The 17,919-nt window shown below is 42.9% G+C and overlaps 1 protein-coding gene and 1 pseudogene across 1 annotated transcript in view; both read left to right on the top strand.

Moving 5' to 3' along the window:
• Nucleotides 1–3,076: 3,076 nt before the first annotated feature.
• Nucleotides 3,077–17,919, top strand: part of MALL (mal, T cell differentiation protein like) — a 53,011-nt gene continuing 38,168 nt past the window's right edge. Inside the window, exon 1 of the mRNA XM_027853941.1 lies at nt 3,077–3,315. Within this exon, the coding sequence (XP_027709742.1) occupies nt 3,208–3,315 (108 nt within the window). The 5' untranslated portion in view covers nt 3,077–3,207. The remainder of the gene's footprint in view (nt 3,316–17,919) is intronic.
• LOC114037052 lies at nt 15,580–17,550 on the top strand (annotated as a pseudogene).

Genomic DNA, 17,919 nt, shown 5'->3' with positions numbered 1-17,919 from the left:
CTCGAAGCTGGAAGCCAGAAGCACCTGAATAGACTTTAAAGCCTGAATAGACTCAAGCAAAAACCCTGAAGAGCTCTCCTCCCCCACTAGCCAACTCCCCCCTGCTCCTCATGCAGGTGCACAGCAGTGACCTCCATCAGGTAGGAGAGAGTCCCATACCAATGGGCTTTGGGACTCAGGTTACATAAGGATATAATAAATCCAAGTAACTTTCAAAGTTACACTTCTTGTTCGTGTTTTCTTCTGTGCATTTTCTTTTTTAAAATGCTTCAGTGGCTCTGGTTTCTCCCTTTTTCTTTTTTTCAATCTCATCCAAACCCCTCTTTCCTTCCCAATTCCCCCCTCCCCTCACTATAAAAAAAATTGGAAACAAAACCAGTATAACAAATATGCATAGTTCAAGCAAAACAAATCCCTATCTTGGTCATGTCCAAAAATAAGTGGTTTTTTGCGTCTTGGTTCCGTCCCCTCTCTGTCAGGAGGGAGGTAGCACACTTCATCATCAGTACTCTGGAATCATGGTTAGTTATACTTTGTAAACTTTAAAACATTATATAAATGTGAGTTATTGATGTTAGTATCACAGAATAACATATAATAACTTATATTAGTTAAGTATTTTAACATTCATATAACTTTTATGAACTTTGGGGATCCTTATGCCAACTTCTACTCTCACTGTTAAGTTGGATCCCCAGAGGGCAGCTAACTACATTTCCCCTTCAGGATTCTGGGGGTAAATTTGTAGAGTAGGAGTATATTTCTAATGATGTGAGCTCAAGCCCTCATTCCATTATGTGGTACCCAATATCAATCACCAGTTACAGTTAGTATCTCCTCTGTATCCTTCTATTGACTCAGTGATTAGCACATCTATTGTTATTTTAACCAATTGATTTCTCCTAAATATTTCTCTTAAAATTTTATATTAATTAATATCAATCAGCCTAACAAAAAGATATAGCAAGAACAGAAGTACAAAAACATCCCCCTGAACCAGGGGCACATTTTTCCTCCTGGTCCCTTGGTCCCTAGGGAAAGTGGGTTCAAACTTAGTAGTTGTTACAAAGCATTCACCCTACCAAGTTTTCTTCTGAGTTTGACAGAGCTCCTAGATGAGGCCATCCCTTGCAGGACATAGTATTTCAGCTACCAGGTTGATAACTCCAAGTAGGTCTGTGTCAAGGGCTATAAACAGACTCAGCTTCGGTATGGAGTCCCATCACTAGCACTCCGCTCCTTTGGCCTTTGAAAGTCTCACAGAGCCTCTGTAGCAAAGGAAAGAAGACACAAACAAGAGGTGACCTCATCCCAGACTTGTCTAGGAGGCTATGAGCTCCCACGGGTCAGCCTGCTGGGAGATAGGAAAGGCACCCCCTCTACTGGTCCTCTGGAGCTCAGATAGCTGTCCTTAACACTTCTGGACAGCAAGAAAAAAAGAGTGAATTTCTCTCTTGGGGTCTTTTGTATGCACTTTCAGTTCTGACTCCAGCCAAAAGGCCCTTTCTTCACCAGGCAGCGAGTGGATGAGAACCAGTCATATAATAACAACACGTACTCCAGTATAGAGAGCCAGGTCTCACCATTCTGCATTGTTATGCACCCCTAGAAATAGGTTCCAGAAGCAAGCCTCCTCACAAGGGTTAGCAGCAGGCAGAACCCCCTCTGTGCATGTCCCCGGGATTGGAATTTCATTTTCCAATTCTCTTGTTATATTTGCAGAACACTTTATGTACAATTTTCTCAAGTAGCTGGCTGTCCAATTCAGCCCAGTATGGAAGGCAGAGTTTGTTGGGGGCAAAGAGGCAGGGGTGCAGGTGGCATGACTTTCAGTGTCTATGCACTGGTCAGTCAGTGAGTCAATAAACATTTATTAATCACCCACTATGAGCCAGGCACTGGGCTAAACAGTGAGGATATGAAGAAAGGCAAATGGGGAATATAACAGCTCTAATAAGCTGTAACAACTATGTGGAAAAAAAAAAAAGCTATGTGCAGGATAAAATTAAAATGATAGAGAAAAGGCTCTAGAATTAGGGGGGAACTGAAGAAAGCTTTGTGCAGAAGGTGGGATTTTAGCTGGAACTTGAAGGATGCCAGGGAAGCCAGGAGGCAGAGATAAGGAGGGAGAGTATTCCAGGTAGGGACAGGCGGAGAAAATGACCAGAGACAAGAGGTGAAGTATCTTGTTTGAGCGCTAGCAAGGAGGCCAGAGTCATTTGAATGCAGAGTATCAGAGTACATTGGAAGGGGTTTGGGGAAATGGTATAAATTATAAGAAGACTAGAAGGGGGGAGATAGTCAAAACAGATATTTCTCCTGCCCCTTCCCAAAATGAAGGGACGGGAAAGAGAAGGACCGGGTTCACCCTCCTTTCTACCCCTTTGGAGATGGTTTTCCTGATTTCCTCTTACTGCATCCGCCAAGTCAAAATAACAAATTTATCAAAAACCATTATGGCTCTACCACTGACATGCTGTGTGGAACTGGAAAAGTCATTCTGACCTCGCTCTGCTTCCTCATGTGTGAGATGAGTGATTTTAGATGGTACGTATCTATATCAGATTTTTGGAGCTAGAAGGGATGCTTTCAGGCATTTAGTCTGACTTGGCAGCTCAAAGCTCCCCTATGTATTGTCTCCTCCTATTAGAATGTGAATTCCCAGAGAGCCCTGCAAAGACAACCTTGCTTTTCTATATTTATATTCCCAGTTCTTTGCCCAGAGTAAGTGCTTAATAAATGTTGGTTTTTTTCCCCTTCATTTACATTGTCCAACCTTCATTCACTGATGAGGAAACTCAGGCCCAAAGATTAGCCAGAAGGCAAATGACTCGTCCAGTCACACAGTTAGTGAGTGGCAGAGCTGACTCTGGAACCAGTGCTCCTTCCTCTCCACCCCACTGCCTTCATCAAAGATCCTAACATCCTGCCCTAACATTCTACATGGCTGTGTCTGAGCCGAGGAGAGGACCCATCTAATTTTAAGTCCTGTTTCAATACCCTACAGTTTCATTGATGATTCTTTCGGCTGAAATGAGTGGAAGAACCTGCTAGGCTGGAAATCTTTTTTTTTTTTTTTCAGTCTACGTCTCAGTCAATGGGTGTGTCAGGGCATAATATTTGAAGGAGTGAGTGCCAGGCAGTGTTGCTGCACCAGTAATCAGGTCTAGGTGAGCTGCGAAAGAGGGCCCTGAACACAGAAAGGGGATGGCATCTAAAGACTACCCTCCACCCACCACCTATGCAGCACCTGAAGTGCCCACAGGATTAGCCTTTTATCTAACAATCCCATATGCTTTCTTCATTCCAGAACTGGTAAGTCTGGAGTTTCCTTTCCTGCACAGTCCAGTGAAGGCATGGAAAAGCTGGGGGAGGTCGGGGGCAGGGGCGGGGGGAATGGGTAGAGCAGAGGGAGAAGAGTCAATCCATGAGACTGTGGGATTTAGAGCGATGACTGAGTGAAGAAAATATTACAATATTCAGGGAAACCCTGTAAGTTTTTTGAATTGCTGTTATTGTATCTCTTAGTCAGGAAACTGGTCTCTTCCTCAGTTTAACTCTGCCCAGAAGCCAGATACGTGGATGTCTCACAGGAATCGGCTTAAAGCTAACACAAAAGGCACCACAAAATAGATTTCACGAATATGAATTTCACGCCCCAATTCCAGCAACGTTGGAGATGCGGGCTTTTAAAGGCAAAGCCAGTAGGTGATGAATGCTAAGCACTGTGTTACTCAGCAGTCTGGATTTTGACAACTCATTACTGGTCACTGAAATGACCAGGATTATGGTTAAGGCGTTTGACCCAACATTGGTCACTTCTTTTCCCCTTTATGGAGCTATCTGCAGAGCTGGAAGGGACCTCAGAAGTCACCTAGTCTAACCTCCTCGTTTCACAAATGAGGAAACCAAGGCTCATAGCGGTTAAGTCATTTGCCCAAGATCATATAAGCAGTAAGTAGGAGAGCTGAGATTTGAACCTCTGATGCTTTCTTTTCCCCATGATATTGTTCCACCTAATAGATTCTATCAATTTGGATCACTATTACACTCTTTTCCTGGGAGGAGGGCAAGAAGGAAGGAGGGGTGGGTGAGTGGGAGGGAGACGAGTGGAAAAAATGCTGGCTGTGGAATCAGAGGATCTGACTGTAAATGCTAGCTCTGTTTCTATTGCCTGTGTGACGCTGAGGCAAGACGCTGGGCCTCAGTTTCCTCATCTGTAAAATGAGAGTTGGGATAGCTGATTTCTAAGGCCTCTTCCAACTTCAAATCTATGACTTTTTGATGGCTCAGGTGCACAAAGTGGGTAAAAAAAAAATATCCTTTCTTCCAGTATTGAAAACACATGCTTTTTCTTTATAACTAACTATTCCCTATTCCTCTCTGTTATTGTTATCTGACTGTGAACTTTGGCTTGTGTATGTTTCATGCAACAGAGTAAGCTGACAACATTGGTCATTTAAAAAAAAAAACAGCAACAAAAACATCATATGTGAACCTGATGCCATGTGAGAATCGTCTCCTACATTTATTCCTTGGTGTGGACAGTGATTAGCACAACCCATATCAAAACTAGGAAGAGAGAAGGCCATAACACATTCTATCAGTTGGCATGTCTTCAGTTTCTGGAATATAAGATACCTACCAAACCAGACAAAGTCCAGCCCACTGCAAACCTGATTGAGATGTAATCAATTACTTGAGACTCAAGCCTTGTGAAACTGGTTGGCTGAGTGGGAAGCCTTTCCCTTTTCTTAAAACTGGGCATTCTTGTCCCAAATTTGTTGTTGTTCAGTTGTGTCTGACTCTTCATGAGCCCATTTGGGGTTTTCTTGGCAGAGATACTGGAGAGGCTTGCCACTTCCTTCTCCAGTTCATTTGACAGATGAGGAAACTGAGGCAAACAGGGTTAATTGACTTGCCCAGGGTCACACAGCTAGTAAGTGTCTGAGACCAAATTTGGACTCAGGTCTTCCTGACTCCAGGCATGGAGCTCTATCCACTGTACCACCTAGCTGCCCTAGACAGAGGAAGAGAAAACAAGAACACATACATAGTTCCATTGAATCCAACCAGGGCTTTTCACTTTCATACTTTCCTGAAGATATGCCAACCGATAGAATGTGTTATGGCCTTCTCTCTTCCTAGTTTTGATATGGGTTGTGCTAATCACTGTCCACACCAAGGAATAAATGTAGGAGACGATTCTCAAATGGCATCGGGTTCACATAGGATGTTTTTGTTGCTGTTTTCGGTTTGTTTGTTTTTTAAATGACTGATGTTGTCAGCTTACTCTGTTGCATGAAATATACATAAGCCAAGGTTCAAAGTCAGATAACAATAATTGAGCAAGAGGCTTTGGAAGTTGTTAAGGACTTGAGTAACACCAGTAGAGAACCTGTACAAAGAAGGGAGCCAGGAGTAGTTATTTCTTAAGGGGCAAACTATTGAAGCCCCACTTACAGTGTCTTTGTGGGGACCTCCACTCCAGGATGAAGTGATCTCAGGTGGCTTTCCACATGAGTGACGTTTCAAATGCTCTTTGAGTTCTGTATTTACAACAGCGATGGTGCGTTAGTTACCTTACCTTTGAAATTTTGAAGTTCCCTGAGTAAGCAAAACTGTGCTCTATGACACAAGGCTGTGATGGGATGCCAAGGGGATTACACCTGGTGTAAGATGAAGGTGAATGGGGGACTGATGCTGGTGTGGATGGGAAATGATAGTTCTTAGGGAAATAACAGGAAAAATCAAGATAATGTTCAAGGACAGAACATATAATAAGAACTCCAAAGGAATACAGGCCAGGATCATTTCAGGATTTGAGGGTTACAAATGAATCTTCATCAGCTGTATAATACATAGGCTAATATATATTGGCATGAGAAGACAGAGACTAAGGAAAATGAGTTTATGATGCAATAAAGAGACAGTGTAGTATGATAGAATGGACACTAACTCTGAGGTTCAGAGAACAGTCAAATTATGACTCTGATGCTCATTTAACTATGTGACTTTTGTCAAATCATTTAACCTCCCTAGGTCTCATTTTTTCATGTGTAAAACGAAGGGGAAGGAAGGAAACAAGAATTTATTAAGTACCTCCTATGTGCCAGGCACTGGGCTAAGCGCTTTACAAATATTATCTCGTTTGATCCTCACAACAACAACCCTGGGAGGCAGGTGCTGTTATGATCCCCATTTTATAGTTGAGGAAACTGAGGCAGACAGAGATGAAGTGACTTGTCCAAAGTCACACAACTAGGAAGTGTCTGAGGTCAAATTTGAACTCAGGTCTTCCTAACTCTAGACCAGTGCTCTATCTACTGCACCTTTGAAGTAGCAAGGGGTTGGATTAAATCACTCTGGAAGGGGTCTTGCAGCTCTAAATCTATGGTCCTATATGTTTAAAGTTCAAGGGCAACCTTGATCCGATTATCAGAATGACAATAATAGCTTGTGTGTGTATGGCATACAAAGTAGGCTTCTCCTCAATGACCATTTAAGTAGTGCAAGTAATTACTCTTCCATTTTATAGATAAGGAAGTTAAGGCTAAGAGAAATTATGACTTATCTAAGGTCACCCAGCTAATAAGTATGAGAGCTGAGGCTCACGCTCAGGTCTTCTGACTCCATGCCGAATGAGTTTGCCTGGTTTTTTCTTACTGTATAGCACTGCCTTTGATTTCTACCTGGACATTGTAATAACTGCCGTGACCAGGTCTTTGAAGGAGGTGGCAGGATGGGCCAGGCCTGTGAAGCGTGAGACCAGAAACCTGAGCAGATTCTCTACAGGGCCCTCCAGAAGGGCCTAATCACTGAATCGGGTCCGAGATCTATTCTTCTCTGGATGGACGCACAGGAATGTGAATACACAAAGCAGACCTGAAACTGGGATGTCAGGCCAGGGGAAGAAGAGCAGGTGGATGGAAATGCATTTGGTCGGGTTCTCAAGAAAATCCAAGTTCTGGAGTAGCTGGAGCACTCCAAGCTGGAGTGGGGAAGGTTCCCTGTGAGGTTCCAGGGGGCAGGTAGGGAGATTAGATATCATGTACCTACAGAGTGGTTTGCATGTTGTCTTCTCCATTAGAATGCTGAGCTTCTTGAAGGTAGGGACTGGGGTGTTTTTGCCTTTTTTATTTCCAGTGTTTAACACAGTGTCTTGCATGTAGTCAGTACTTATTAAATGCTTGTTGACAGACTAGTTTGTAATCCTAGGCAAGTCATTTAACCTCTCTGTGCCTCAGTTTTTTCATCTACAAAATATGGGGGAGGGATGGAGTCAATTGCCCCTAAGGTACCTACCAGCTCTGTGACCTGATGACCTAGCCACTGGGAGTCTAGAGTGCGTACAACAGATAGGAGGAGAGGACGTAACAGGGGCTGATGACAAACAAAAGAGAAGAGTTATCAAGGCCAACAGCTCAGAAGATGCTGAAGGCTGTCAGAAATGCTGAGGACAGTTCTGGGAGCCAAGATGGCGGAGTAAGCAGGAAATCACCCTAACTCTCCCATGTTCACCTCCAAACAACCATAAAACAGCACCCCAAAACAAACCCTGGAACAGCAGAACCAGCAAAAAGACAGGGTGAAAATCTTTTAGCCCAAGAAACTTATGAGATCAATAGAAAAGATCTGTGTCTCTTGGGTAAAAGGGGAGCGCAGTTCAGGACAGGAAGCACTTGAGCAAGCCAGCAGCAAGCCCCACCTCAGCAAACCTGAGGGAGATCCTGGGCCCCAGTGTGGTGGAGCAGGCAAATGCCAACACCAGGACCCCCGTGTGCCTTAGTATAGCCAGAGGAACAGGCAGACTCCTGCTCTAAGAACCGCCAGGTGCTTCAGCATAGCCCTGGGCAAACAGGCATCCTGCAGGGGCCAGCCCACCACCCGCTTCAGTGTAGCTACAGGGAAACGCAGGAACACCCCACTTGCCTCAGCACACACCAGATACCAGCACTAGGACCCTGGCTCAGCACCAGGTGAGCTGCCAGACCCCTACAGCATCCAAAGTGCCAGCCATCCCCCAACCCACCCCCTCAGCCCAGCACCAGACAGGAAGGTCCCCTGTGGGCCTCTGGGCAACATCAGTGCAGCATCAGATAAACAGCCAGGGCCTGCAGCCCCTGGCTCAAGAAGCCTGAGACAGTGCCCCTTACACCCCAGGAGCAGAGCTCAAGTTTAAGAGAAAGGAAGAAAACTAAAAAAAGATGAGCAAAAGGGCAGCCAGGTGGCACAGTAGATAGAGCTTTGGCCTTGGAGTCACGTGGACCTGAGTTCAAATCCAGCCTCAGACACTTGATACTTACTGGCTGTGTGACCCTGGGCAAGTCACTTAACCCTGAATAGAAGGTTGTTACGGTGACAAGGAAGATCAAGACACAAACTCAGAAGAGGACAGCAATGTCGAAACACCTATGGGTAAATCTTGTAAAAATGAATGCTAAAAATTGTCTTGACATCTAAATGGGGAGGGGGGAATAAAATACTATTTTTTAAAAATGCTAAGGACAGCTAAGTTTGGAGCAAGAAGAATAAAGAGCCAAGGAGGTGGGTGCCTTGGGGCATGTGATGACAGATAGGAAGGGAAGAACAAGCATCTACTATCTGCCAGGCACTGTGCTAAGTGCTTTACAAATATTATCTCATTTGATCCTCACAGCAATTCTATAAGGCAGGTGCTACTATTAATCCATTTTCCAGCTAAAGAACTGAGGCAACCAGAAGTTAAGTGACTTGCCCAGGGTCACACAACTAGTAAGTATTTGAGGCTAGATTTGAACTCAGGACTTCCTGACTCCAGGCCCAGCCTATATAACACACCACCTACATGTGTATGGAGACAGAGCCTCAGGCTTCTCAGCTTCCACTTTGCTTTCATCTTCTCCTTCAAGAAGAATGATTTTCAAGCTATTGGTTAGAAGTGCTAGAGGGGAGAGAGAAAATATGATTAAGAGGGAATTTAAGTACAAAGTAGGTAAGGAAATAGGAAAGACGGTACCTAAATTGCTTTAAATGAGGCCAAGTCTTCAGGTCCTAACAAATTCCATCCTAGTACATGGAAAGAACTTGCATATGGGATTCTCAGACTCACTGTTAGTACAACAAGGAAAGCAGAACAAATGATACATAGAGGTGGGAGAAGGTAAAATGGCGTTAGCTTCAACTACAAAAACCTACACAAGTGGAGGTGGGCTGCAAATAATCAGCTTTTCAAACACTGAAGAGGCCAACATCTTAACCATCTCCCCACCCCTTTCCTCAAATTCTGTCATCAGAAATTGATTGCAAAAGAGGGGAGAGAAGGAAGACTACAGGATAACAATAGTAATAATGGTAACAGATATGTAGTACTTTAAATCTTACAAAGCATTTTATATATGTTATCTTATTTGGTGTTCAAAACTACCCCATAAGTAATATCGTTATCTCTACTTTACAGATGAGGAAACTGAGGCTTAGATACTTTAAGTGACCTGCCCATTATCACAGAGCTAATAAGTATGAGGCAGGATTTGAACTTTGATCTCTCTTGACTCCAAGTGTGAGTCTCCATTGGTATATTGGTCTCCATTATATCATAAGTCCTTTCTGCTGAGATAGTATGATTGTAGTAGTCTGCATCTATAAGTGCCTTCACCTTTGAATGTGTGTGTGTGCCTTTTTACTCTGTTGGTATTGGCCAAGGCCATCAGGGAAAGCCAATGAGCAGGACATCTTGTGTTCCACCCTTTGTGTGGGCCCAATACCATGTTGGCAAGTTATCAGAAGGTCCCAGAATGGAGAATCACCACTGGTGAGTGATGAGCTAATATCGGCATTTCTGGGACTTTCTCCTGAGGTCTGCCCATCTCAACCAATGTCATTAATATTTGAAAAATCATGGGAAATAGCAGTAATGCCAAGACACTGAAAAGAACAACTAGCATTTCTAAGGTTTGCAAAGCATTTTATATAAGTTATCTAACTTTATCTTCACAATAGCCCTGGGAGGTAAGTGCTACTATTATCCTCATTTTATAACTGAGGAAACTAAGGCATACAGAAGTTAAGTGACTTGCCCAGGGTCACACAGCTAGTAAGTGTCAGAATCAGGATTTGAACTCAGGTCCTTCTGACTTCAGATCCAGCTCTCTATCCACTGCTCCACCTAGGTGCCTCCCAAAAGCTCAGAGAAATGCTTTTTAAAAATCAATTGATAAGTAGTCAGAAGATCTGAGGGTCTTAGTTTACCACAAGTTCAATGTGTTCAATAAGTTCAATCAAAAAAATTAATGTAATCTTAGGCTGCATTAATAGAAGTCTACATAACAGGAGATGACTGACTATATTCTAATACTGATCAGATCATAGAATACTTTGTTCAGTTCTAGGGGCTACATTTTAAGACGGTCATTAATATGTTAGCGAATGGCTAGAGGAGGGTAAGCCAGGCAATGAGGGGACTGGATATCACGGGAGTTAAGGTTCAGTTAAAGGAATTAGGGTTGTTTATCGAGGAGAAGACATGACTGGGTAGAAGTAAGACATGAAACAGCTTTCAAATATCTGAGGACTGTAATCTGGAAGAAAGATTAGATTTATTCTGGGCAGCTCTTGAGGGTAGAACTATTGTGGCAGATTTATGGCATCTCTTCTCTTCTATTCCCCTAACTTAAGCATTAGGTATAAATGACCAGTGCAACACCTCCCCTCCCCAAAAGAGTTACTCAAAAGTGTAGCTATCAACCAACCATACCATCAAAATGGCAAATATTTTATGTATCTTGTTCATTAATTTTCCCAACTCAAATCTTCCTCCAATGCCTCATGGAGGGCACCACAGGAAACTTTTGTAGTATGAGCTCATCAATAGATGGTGTGTCTGTTGTCTGGGACCAGCCTCACCAGGTGTGGAAAGGCTCATCACCAGCTGATGAACATTTTTGGCTATAACAACTCAAGAAAACAATCTAAGGCTTGGAAAGGTTGTGGGGGAATTTGGCCAGCAAGGAGATCACAATTACAGATTTGTCAAGGTGCAGAAGTATGTTCAATTTGCCTCCTCTTAACTAATCCCCCCCCCAAAAAAATCAATTTTATGTTCTTTTTGACATATGCTGCCTTTGGCTGATTTGTTTATATGTGACTCACTGTCCTCACCATTTAGTAAAAAGTTCCTTACTCATGGACTAGATTTTCAGGAAAAAGTTACTCTCAAATGATTCAAGCCTAGATATGCTATTGTTGTTCAATCATTTCAGTCATGTCCAACTGTTCATGACCCTATTTGGAGTTTTCTTAGCAAAGATACTGGAATGGTTTGCCATTTCCTTCTCCAGCTCGTTTTACATATGAGGAAACTGATGCAAACAGGGTTAAGTGACTTGCCCAGGATCACACAGCTAGTAAGTGCCTGAGACCAGATTTGAGCTCATTAAGATGAGTCTTCCTGATTCTCAGTCCAATCCACTGCACCATCTAGCTGCCCAGATATGCCAATAGTGGAAACCTAATGTATATCATGGTGACCATCTCTCCTGGTGAAAACAACATCTCAGGTGCTAACCTGATGTATCAGAGGAAGAAATATTTCCAAGTTGATTGCTCTGTACCTTAAAGAATCCAACAAGTTGGTATTAAGCACCACATGTCAGGCACTGTCCAAGGCACTAGAGATACCAAGTCAAAAATGAAGCAGTCACTGCCCTCAGGAACATACATTCTACTGGTGGGGTTGTATGTATAGAGATTACAATACTAAGTGTGTACAAAGTTTCAATTGAGGAGTCAAGAATAGTCTCCTATAGTAACTCATACCTGAGTTTTACTTAGAAGGGAACTAGGACCTCCTCAAGGTGGAGCTGAGGTGGGAGTGCATCTCAGGCATAAGGGACCAACCTGATCAAAAGTGTACAGGCAGGAAATGAATGCTATAGACAGGGAAAAGGTAGGAAACTAGTTTGACTGGAATGAAGAGTACATTTTGGGAAATAAGACTGGAAAGGTAGATGGATGTCTTTAAACTTTGGAGGTCTTTAAATGCCAGGATGAAGAGTCTGTATTTTATCTCAGAGGTGATAGGGAGCTCATCACAAGATCCAGAAACTCCCTCCCTAACCTGTGCCAGATCTGTCCATTAGTGTTGATTCAACAACTTTCTAGCAGATGGATTTATCCTGGTCATAGCCCATTTACTTGAATGGCTCTACAGGAATGAGTCATGCTTTTTTTTTTTATTGTGAAGCATTCTGGGGTACTGTTTCCTTACATTGTCTCTGGGTGCATTCCAGACAAACTGTATCAGCTACAGCTAAGGCTTCCAGGTGGGAAACCCATTTGGAATGGAATTTTAGAACAGGAAAAGACCTTAGAGATCACTTGGTAAATCTTCCTCATTTTTTTCGATGAGGAAGGAAACCGAGGTCCAGAGAGAGACATTAAATTGTTCACTAAATGTCACACAGCTAGTTAGAAGCAGAGCTGAATCTTCAGCCCAAAATCTCCAGCCCACTGCTTGTTCCCATTCCTTCAGATGATTTTCAGTTGATTTTTCTGATCGGATCATAAGTTGAGAACTAGAAGGAATCTCAGAAGTCATCTAATCCAATCCCCTCATTTTACAGATAAGGAAACTGAGGCTCAGGGAAGTTAAGTGACTTGCCCCCAGGTTATACAGGTAGCAGGCACCAGAGGAAGGGACTTGAACACAAATCCTCTCTGACTCCAGAGCTCTTTCCAATGAACCACAATGTCTCCAACGTGAGAATTTCCTTTAATCTACAAATCACACCAAGGCAACAGAAGGGAGCTTCCTAATGAAAGGCTCCTCCGAGGAAGAAGCAGGCTAGTTTCTTTGCGACACTTTTTCTGGAGCAAACTAAAAGTCATGGTGAGGGCTTCCTAAGCTTCCTGCCCCTGTCCATCTATCTGATCAAGCTAGTATCTAGTGAAAGTACCATAGGATCGAACTAGGATGTAGCAGCTTGTCTGTCCTGCAGGTATGTCCTACTCATTCCCTGGGGCTAGCCTGCCAGGGGGATAGGGGGAAGAAACATTTTCAACTGGATGTTAAATTTGCTGAGATAGAGTGGGTAAAATGATCCCAGAGAGCCTCTAAACTGAAACTTTGATCTGCTGTTAGGACTGGAACAATTTTAATCCTCCCTTCTATTCTTCTTCTCAGTTTTCTTACTAAGGGATAGGTAAAGACCTTCATCTCTCCTCCTCAAACCCTGCTCCCATTTCTCTTGCAATTCTCGGTGACAGAGTAAGATACTCTTATATAATAGGAGGTTCTTAGCCTTGTTTGTGTTACTTGGCAGTATGGTGAAGCTTAGGGATCACTTCGTAGAATAAATATAAAATAAAATACATAGCATTGCAAAGGAAACTAATTAACTTTCCTGTCCAAGTTCACTGACCCTTTGAAATCTATCCATAGATCCCTTAGAGGTCCATGGATCCCAGGTTAAGAATCTTCTTCCTAGAGGAACTTGCATGTCTCCTCCAGGCCTCCTTTAGCACTTGGTTTTTTTTTACATCTTTCTGATCAAACCCTAACTAGTCATTTTCTCCTGGAATGTACTTTCTCTGCACTTCTCCCTCTTAGAATCCCTAACGTCCTTCATGGGATAGCTCAAATGGCACCTCCTACGCACAGCCTTTCCTGATCCCCATGCCCTCCTTGTTCTCTTTCTCACAAATTACTGATATTTATTCTGTATATATTTATATGTGTATTTGTAACACAAACACCAACTTGGTAGTATGGTGAAACTTAGGGTTCACTTCTTAGAAGCTGTGTGACCCTGGGCAAGTCACTTAACCCTATTTGCCTCAGTGTCCTCATCTGAAAAATGAGCTGGAGAAGAAAATAGAAAAAAGAGTAGACTCAACTGAAATGACTCAACAACAATAACAAGGAAATATTAGTAACTGAATATTGATCATATCTGACAAAATATATAACATTCTATGACTTTAGGCCCCCCTCCCCATCTTTCTGCAAAAAGATAGATGAATGTCATTATCTGTTTATGAAACTAAGACTAGTCACTACACAAAGTGTGTTGGTTGACCCAGTAGACTCCTTGACGGCAAGAGCAGTTTCATTTTTTGCCTTGGTATCCTCAGTGCCTAGCACAGTGCCAGGCACATGGTAGGGAATTAATAAATGTGTAATGAGTTGAACAAGCTCGAAATAGCACAAAATTCTTAAATCAACTTTTTAAAAAGTTTCTGCTGCCTTTTGCTTTTATAATACAGAAATTTCCAGATATAACCCCCTCTCTAGTAAACAAAGCTAGGTGGCACCTAGGTGGTACAGTAGATAGAGCACCAGGCCTGGATTCGGGAAGACCTAGGTTCAAATGTGACCTCAGATACTTGTGACCCTGAGCAAGTCACTTAACTCTGTTTGCCTCAGTTTCCTCATCTGTAAAATGAGCTGGAAGAGGAAATGGCAAAAAGAGTTGGACATAACTGAAATGACTCAACAAGGAAATATTAGTAATTGAATATGATCATATTTGACAGAATATATAACATCTTTCTGCAAAAAAGTAGATGAATGTCATTATCTGTTTATGGAACTAAGACTGGTCATTACAATTATGCAAAGTTCTGCTTCCTTTTGTTGTTCAATCATGTCTAACTCTTAATGACTCTGTTGGAGTTTTTCTTGACAAAGATGCTAGAGTGGTTTGCCATTTCCTTCTCCAGCTTTACAGATGAGGAAACTGAGGCCAACAGGGTGAAATGACTTGGCCAGGGTCACACAGATATAGTAAATATCTGAGGCCGGATTTGAAGTCATGAAGATGAGTCTTCTGGATTCCAAGCCCAGTGCTCTATCCACTGCTCCACCTAGCTGCCCTTCCACTTCTTTTTACATTATGTTATTATCATTGTTGTGAATATTGTTCTCGTTCTATTTATTTCCCTTTCTATTAGTTTAAAAAGGCTTCCTGTGTTTCTTTGAATTCCTCATATTCATCGTTTTTCATGTCACAGCAATATTCCATCACATTCATTTACCACAATTTGTTCAGCAATCATCAGTTGATGAGCACCTCAGTCTATTTCCAGGTTTTTTGCTATCGTAAAATGAACTGCTCAGTCAATAAGCATTTATTAAGTGCCTACTATGTGCCTACTAAGGGCCAAGGGTACAAAGAAAGACAAAAAATAGCCCCTGCCCTTCAGGACCTCACAGTCTAATGGGGGAGACAGTCATGCACACAGCTATATACAAACAAGATATATACAAAATAAATTGGAGATGAACAGAAATAAGGCATTGGAATTAAGGAGGATTCCTATAGAAAGAAGATGGGATTCTATTTAGAATTTGGAGGAAGCCAGAGGAGCCAAGAGGTAGAAATGAGGAGGGGGAACATTCCAGGCATGAAGGGACAGCCAGAGAAAATGTGCAGGTGGGCTTCTGGGCTGGCTAGTCACTGGGAGAAGATTGTGCTTGCAAAAGGAACGGGTCTCAAGGACCATTTCTGATAAGTGGACCAAAGCACATGTTCCTTTGCTAAAATCAACTCAACAGAGCTCTGTTTTCTGCACTAAAAACCAGATAGCCTAATTGGCACCATGAAGGTCTCCTGTGGACAGGTGAACCCAACAATAGGCTCTGTGGAGTGGCTGGAGAAGGATGGGCACTATGATTGTGACCAAGAGATTGCAGGATCATCATATGCAGAAATGCTGCATGATAAAGACAGAAATGTAAAGTGTTAACAGGGCATTCTTGCTGCTGTGAGGAGGGTGAAAAAAAGGACAGCTGGCAACAGTTCTGGACATTGGGACTAGCACAGGACTTCTGTCAGTGATGGCAGTTAGCACTGGGGCTGATTCCTGCTGTGCTATTGAGGTTTTCAAACCTACGGCTAATGCTGCTGTGAAGAATGGGGAGAAAACTGACTTCAGTGATACAATTAAGACCAGTAATAAACATTTTACTGAAGTTGGTGTGTGGCCAGATAGTGACATGTAGTGCTATGCAAATGTCCTGGTCACTGAGCAGTTTGCTACAGAGCTGATAGGGGAAGGTGCCTTGCCCTCCTATGACATGCCCATAAGCATCTTGTAGAGGAAAACCCTGAGACAGTGCTTCACAAGGCCACTGTATATGCTCAGCTGGTGAACTCCAGAAGAATGTGGGCCTGGAAGAAGTTGTTTCCTATTCATATCCAGACAGATGATGCTCAGAAAATTACTGTTGCCCTCTCAGAAATGGAGAGTTGCCCGGGGGCTTCGTCAGTGTATGATATTCAGGTGAACCAGATGCTGTGGGGTGACTTCACTACCCTAAGTAATGTACTGACAATGCTTAGTGTGGGCTTCAGCAAGCAAGTGGATAGCTCATCAACCTATCATGCAATGCAGTTTGAGCCTCTAGTGCAAGGGTGCGGAAGCTGCAACTTCAAAGCCACATGTGGCCCTCTAGGTCCTCAAGTGCTGCCCTTTGACTGAATCCAAACTTCACAGAACAAATCCTTTTAATAAGGATTTAGACTAGAGTCTGGTGTCTGGCAGAGCACAGGTGGTCCTGTCATGGTGAGATATTGATATGGATACTGATGGGAAAATAAAATCTTATATGGCACCTTACTGGGTGAATACTGTCCCTAAAAATATTCAGTGTCAAGATCACTGGATGCAGGGCGTCTGTTTTCTGTCAAATGAGGAACCAGGGGTCCAAGGTGAATCCCTCCGTCTGACTGCTCACCGTGGTGATTATTGCGTTTGGTACAACCTTCATAAAACCAGGAATGAAAAAAGCAAAAGTGACTTCCACAGAGAATGTCCAGTCTGTGAATGTCAAGTTCATTTGCTTTAGAACCCTCCACGATTTGGAAAACTAAATGATCAGACCTGACCAGGACAATATATCCAAGCACTGAAGAAGATATCTATCTCTGCATCAATGATGGCAGCCTGCTTCCAATACTGGCTCACTGTGTAGGGACAGAACAGGTATTCACAGTAGAGAACTCAGCAGTGTTACATCGACTAACAAAAACAAATTTTAAGGCTAATCGCCTAGAGGACAAAGTGAGCATAATAGAGAAGCATCCTGAATTACTCACCTCTGCAGATCTGGGTGATAGAAAGCTCTCTGTTCTTCACTGGGGAGTCTTTTTTTCACAAGTCTATGGCCATCGCACCACCTGTACTTCTGGAGAGCTGTGACCGAACACCTCACTAATAACGTCACAGTATTGCCACAAGCTGCCTCCTTGCACATGGTTGTTGTGGAGATCAAGGACCTGTGGTGAATGCGAAGCCCATATGACTTTGATGTTCACATTAATGGACGATATGATTAAGCACTGTCTGGACTGGAGAGAAGCCCGGGAAGCAGAACCTCACCCTCCCTGGAAGTATTCAAGCAGATGCTTGTCAGAGCCCCAGCAGGTCCTGACCTTTGACTTCCACAAGCCTGTCCCTCAGTAGCCACTTAGAGCCAAAGAATCTATCGCCCTGCGGAGGCCTGGAAGAAACCATGGGATGATCCTTCAGATGGAGTACCACCTGACTGCCCTGAGCCTATGCCTTTGAGTTTAACCCAAAGGTGGATGATATTTCCATGGATTTCAGGCTTGTAAGTTAAAATTAATCTACTGTCCTGGACTTTTCTTTTTTGTGTTTTGTTTTTTTGTTTGTTTTGGGGGGTTTTTTTGCTTTTTGATGAGGCAATCAGGGTTAAGTGACTTTCCCAGGGTTACACAGTTAGTAAGTGTCAAGTGTCTAAAGTCACATTTGAACTCAGGTCTTCCTGACTCCAAGGCTGGAGTTCTACCCACTGTGCCACCTAGCTGCCCCTGGACTTTTCTAGTTATAGAGAAATAAAGTTGCATGAGAGCTGTAAGAATAGATAGACAGATAGATAGATAGATAGATAGATAGATAGATAGATAGATAGATAGA

The sequence above is a fragment of the Vombatus ursinus genome, unplaced genomic scaffold (genome assembly GCF_900497805.2).
Source record: "Vombatus ursinus unplaced genomic scaffold, bare-nosed wombat genome assembly UNPS02010219.1, whole genome shotgun sequence".
Classification (NCBI taxonomy): domain Eukaryota; kingdom Metazoa; phylum Chordata; class Mammalia; order Diprotodontia; family Vombatidae; genus Vombatus; species Vombatus ursinus.
This window is presented reverse-complemented; position numbering and strand designations above follow the sequence as displayed.